This window comes from Austrofundulus limnaeus, unplaced genomic scaffold (genome assembly GCF_001266775.1).
Source record: "Austrofundulus limnaeus strain Quisiro unplaced genomic scaffold, Austrofundulus_limnaeus-1.0 Scaffold347, whole genome shotgun sequence".
NCBI lineage: Eukaryota > Metazoa > Chordata > Actinopteri > Cyprinodontiformes > Rivulidae > Austrofundulus > Austrofundulus limnaeus.
In genome coordinates this window covers 474,271-479,772 of record NW_013952749.1, presented here as the reverse complement: position 1 = coordinate 479,772, position 5,502 = coordinate 474,271, and the positions used below count along the sequence as shown (strand labels likewise).

General features: G+C 39.3%; 1 protein-coding gene across 1 annotated transcript in view; it reads right to left on the bottom strand.

Moving 5' to 3' along the window:
• The window catches only part of LOC106527884 (inositol 1,4,5-trisphosphate receptor type 3-like), a gene marked incomplete in the record, with an annotated part of 53,790 nt that overhangs the window by 39,175 nt on the left and 9,113 nt on the right, over nucleotides 1-5,502 (bottom strand). The window contains 1 exon segment of the mRNA XM_014022895.1: nucleotides 358-428. Coding sequence (XP_013878349.1) covers nucleotides 358-428 — 71 coding nt within the window.

The following is a 5,502-nucleotide window of genomic DNA, read 5'->3' as shown; positions in this document are numbered from 1 at the left end:
TCTTTACAGAGTTTCAAAATAAAAGTCATCCAATCATTTAGCTGAGTTCTGCTCATTTTATTCTCTTTATTGAACCTTTGACTGAAATAAAAAATGGGAGCATTTAATAAATAAACTGATCAAATCAGTTGTTTGTTTCCTGAAGCTTTAAGACAAATAAACAAAACAATAAAAGATTTTAATCCTAAAACTAAATAAGTGAAACTCAGTTTGTCTGGTTTGGGTTTAAATCTGTTTTTTCATGGAATAAAGAATAAAAACTGATTTCAAACTTAGAATTGTCACATTAAATATAATAAACCTCAGAAAGTTTAAAACACAAATCTGTTTATTTTTAATAAAAAACTGAGACGTTACCTCTGAACTTCTTAGGAGGGTTTTCAGAGTCTCCAGCAGCCGGTTCAACAACACACCGATCATCCACCAACCTGACACCAAACACAAACAAATACATTTATTTTACTTACATTTTGCTTTATAAAATTTATTTAACACAGWGCATCTATATTTTATTATTTTCTGTCTCCTAAAACAACGTTTTAATTTATTTCTGAAAAGTGTCGACAGTTAATTATTTCACAGATTTAAATTAAAATAATAATTATAAAATCACGTCAACACAACTTTTATTTTAATATTTCTACTTTGGAGAGTTTGTGCAGCAGAACCAGTGAGTCCGGTCCAGTTCAGTGGTCCGATCTGGTTCTCAGGATCTCATCTGGCCCAGAGGACCAGGGAGATCTGGGTCAGTTTTTTCTCTGCTGGATGGTTTTCAGACTATTTAAGGAGCTGCTGGTTGAATCCTGCAGCTGCACAGTTTAAGGTTCATTAAACGCTCAGAGTCCGGACCAGAACCGATAACTGGACCCTTCAGTTCCATCTGGTCCTGGGCGTGTGTGGACCAGAACAAACACGTTCAAATGCTTTACTCCTGCAGGTTCACAGGCCCATTACTGGCCCATTCACAGGCCCCTTCTCTGGTCTGTTCACTGGTCCATTACTGGCCTGTTCACTGGTCCATTACTGGCCTGTTCACTGGTCCATTACTGGCCTGTTCACTGGTCCATTAATGGCCAATTAACAGGCCTCTTCACTGGCCTATTCACAGGCCCTTTCCCTGGTATGTTCATGGGTCCATTACTGGCCTGTTCACTGGTCCATTACTGGTCTGTTCACTGGACCTTTCCCTGGTCTGTTCATGGGTCTATTACTGACCTGTTCACTGGTCCATTACTGGTCTGTTCACTGGCCCTTTCCCTGGTCTGTTCATGGGTCTATTACTGACCTGTTCACAGGTCCATTAATAGCCTGTTCACAGGTCCATTACTGGCCTGTTCAATGGTCCATTAATGGTCTGTTCACTGGTCCATTACTGGTCTGTTCACTGGCCCTTTCCCTGGTATGTTCATGGGTCCATTACTGATCCATTACTGACCCATTTACAGGTCCATTACTGGCCTGTTCACAGGTTGTTGTGGAGTGGTTGGGGGAGTCATCCTATAACTGGTGGTTGCTGATTCGTTGTGTTCTTGGGCAAGGCACTTCACCCACCTTGCCTACAGATGGTGGTCAGATGGTGGCGCCGGTGCATGGCAGCCCCGCCTCTGTCAGCCTCAGGGCAGCTGCGGCTACAACAACAGGTGTGCTAAAGCTAACCCTGCTGCAGGAGGTTCGGCTGCTGTTTTACATGGTGATTAAAGCCAAACCACAGTCTGTAAACAAATCAGACGTCTGCAAATGTTCATGTAAATTTAGTTTCTGAGGCTCATGGGTCAAACAGGAGCTTTACTCAAAGCAATAAAACCAGGAAACAAACAGCCACTATCAGCTAAAATGTTTTACAGCTCATTCAAGAAAACAGTTTAAGATAAAAGAAAGATTTGTTTTTTTWATTTCACTTTGATTTGTCTTGATTTGAGTTTTTTCACAGGTTTTAACAACAAAGTTTGTTTATTATTGTTCGTCAGAGTTTTTAGATTTTAAATAATTTATAACTTCGGCTGTTTGGAGATATTCAGCTTAATGTTTGAGACTCTTATTGTGAAGGATCAAAACAAGTTCTGTGAGTTTTAATAAAAACCTTTGACAGCTTCAGTTTTAATCTTATCATGGATTCAAAGTTGAAAACCAATATCGTTACTAACAACAACAACAACAACAACAACAACAACAACAACAATAATAATAATAAAGTCAGTTCAGGAGCAGCTTCCTCTCAGGGTTTGTTTGAAAAACTTCAGATTTTACTCTTCAGGACTTTTATTTTCTCAGAACTGAAACTTGTTTCTGAAGCACCACACCTGTTAAACGAAGCTGAAAAACAAAGTTTTCGGCCTCACATCAGGTTTTTTATAGGAATTCTTTCTGAATTTCTTGAAGCTGAGCAGCCAATCAGAGGCTGTCGTGCCTCCAGGTGTGTACAGGTGTGTTCCTGTGTGTCTGCTGATTGCTTCACTCAGGTGTGTTGACTTTAGAGGTGTGCTGACAGAAATCATTTAGCTTTAGCTCACCTTTAATTTACCATAAAAACACAAGTGTGGGTTGAGAGAAAAGTCGGTTTGTTTTTTGTTTTCCTGCTGCAGGTTTGACTTTATGAAAATCACCGGTCGTCAGCTGACTGGTAGTTTTTATTCAAACGTCTCTGAAAACAAACAAAGCTTCAGCAGGAAGCAGGAAGCACATGAGAACAAAATAAACTTATTATAAAAGACAAAGATTAGAGTGAAAGTTTGTTTTGACTTGAAGACGTTAACTAATGTTTGACTTAAAGGTGGAGGATCAGGAAGGATGTTGACTTTTCTCTGCTTCAACAAAGAAACGACACGAATGAACGACTGAGTGAAAAATAAGAAAGAAAAGAAAAAATAACATTTAACGTTTAACCAGCAGGTGAATCAAAGAAATTAAACCAAATGTTTCATTTAATTCTGCTTAAATACAATTAATAATGTGAATGAAATAGAAAAAAATAGTATAGGTCTTCTGGACGGGTTCTTCTCTAATGAAACGTTTCGTCTCTCCTCCAAGAGACTTCTTCAGTCTGAGAGTTTCAGGCTAAATTCAGGCTTTTAAGCCCTGCCTCCATGTGACTGATACTCACATCACATGGCTATCGTTGACACCTAATTAACACCTATTGTTAACAGGGGGTGGAGTGATACTGGCAATAGCAGCGCTGTAGGAGGGGGACAACTGAAAACGGAGGCCTCCACCTCTGTTTAATGATGGACGGTCTTTCTTCACAAAAATGGCTTCTTTTACTCCTCTCTCAAACCAACGTTCCTCTCTATCAAGAATGAGAACATCCTCATCTCTGAAAGAGTGACCGCTGGCCTGTAAATGAGTGAAAACTGCAGAGTTCTGGCCATTAGATGTAGCTCGTCTGTGTTGGGACATTCTTTTGAACAGTGGRTGCTTTGTTTCCCCGATGTATAACTGGTCGCAGTCCTCCTGGCACTTAACAGCATATACAARATTGCTCTGTTTGTGCCGGGGCACCGGATCTTTGGGGTGAACCAGCCTTTGCCTCATGTGAATGCCTCATAGCCATACTGTATATAGCATTATACAACATAATATCATTTTATAGCCTCAGAAATTATTATATAGCATTATATCATTATATATTATTATATAGCCTTATTTAGCCATATAATAGCATTATTTAGCATTATATAATTATATAACATTATAAAACCTTTTAAAGCATTATATAGCCTTATATCATTATATAGCATTATATAACATTTATAGCATTATTTAGCCTTTTATAACTGTATATAGCATTATTGAGCTCATTGAATTTTTTTCAACGCATCACAATCTGTGTCCAAATTTCAACTTGTGGCTGCTACCTTCAGCTTGTTCTTATGTCAGTTTTTTTATTATTATTCTACTTTCTACTGTTTTCTGCTGGTAAAAGTTTTTATGCCCATTTCAGCTTTTCAAAATTAACCTGCTTTAACTGTTTCAACAAGAAGCATTCACACTAGCACGTTCAAAAGAAATGTACTTTCTCTAGTATCTATTTTACTCTGATAAAACCTGATCTAATATTTATACTCTGAATAATCTGTCTGGATCCCAGTTTGATTATAATCTCTTCACGCCTGTTAAAGACGAAACCTTTAAGCGTTTTTAGAGTTCAYGATTTAAAAGTAGCTTAGTTAGTGCAGAGAAAGTAGCTCAAATTTAAGGCTTTTCTGCTCAAAACTCTCGTTGGTTCTGTTTGAAACGTGCTTCAGATCCTTCTGTAGACTTTTATTTCATAGATACAATATTCATTCATCAGATTTGACTGAATCCACGTGACAAAAGTTTAAACCAAAGCTGTGTCGCTGCCTGTCCTCCACAGGTTTACAGTAACTAAGTACTGTAGCGTGTTCAGAGTTAGATTGTTACCGTATCATTTCTAGAGTTGTACATTTTCATAWAACAGCTTGGGAATGAGATGTTCACGTGAGTTTTACGTGAGAGAGGAGGAGCTAGGTGGAGATATAAAAAAGGGAGAGAGCGTCTTTTTTTGCTGTGGTGTGTGTGTGGGGTTTTGGGCTCTCTGTACGGCGTGGCTGCGGCCTACAGCAGCTCCTAAATAAAAGTGGTTCTTGAGTTTATCAAAGGCTCATCTTGACATACATTTTCACGCACAACTAGAAAGCGTTACAGTACTTTTACTTTGTTACAATATAAATTTAAATCTAACTGAACTCATCATGAGAGGAGACAAAAATCAAGAGTTGAATTTACTCAACCAAGTCGACTGGTTCCACTAAACCAAGTAAACTGGTTCCACTAAACCAAGTAAACTGGTTCCACTAAACTAAGTCGACTGGTTCCACTAAACCAAGTAAACTGGTTCCACTAAACCAAGTAAACTGGTTCCACTAAACTAAGTCGACTGGTTCCACTAAACCAAGTCGACTGGTTCCACTAAACCAAGTCGACTGGTTCCACTAAACCAAGTAAACTGGTTCCACTAAACCAAGTCGACTGGTTCCACTAAACCAAGTCGACTGGTTCCACTAAACCAAGTAAACTGGTTCCACTAAACCAAGTCGACTGGTTCCACTAAACCAAGTCGACTGGTTCCACTAAACCAAGTAAACTGGTTCCCCTAAACCGAGTCGACTGGTTCCACTAAACCAAGTCGACTGGTTCCACTAAACCAAGTAAACTGGTTCCCCTAAACCGAGTCGACTGGTTCCACTAAACCAAGTCGACTGGTTCCACTAAACCAAGTAAACTGGTTCCCCTAAACCGAGTCGACTGGTTCCACTAAACCAAGTCGACTGGTTCCACTAAACCAAGTAAACTGGTTCCCCTAAACCGAGTCGACTGGTTCCACTAAACCAAGTCGACTGGTTCCACTAAACCAAGTAAACTGGTTCCCCTAAACCGAGTCGACTGGTTCCACTAAACCAAGTCGACTGGTTCCACTAAACCAAGTAAACTGGTTCCCCTAAACCGAGTCGACTGGTTCCACTAAACCAAGTCGACTGGTTC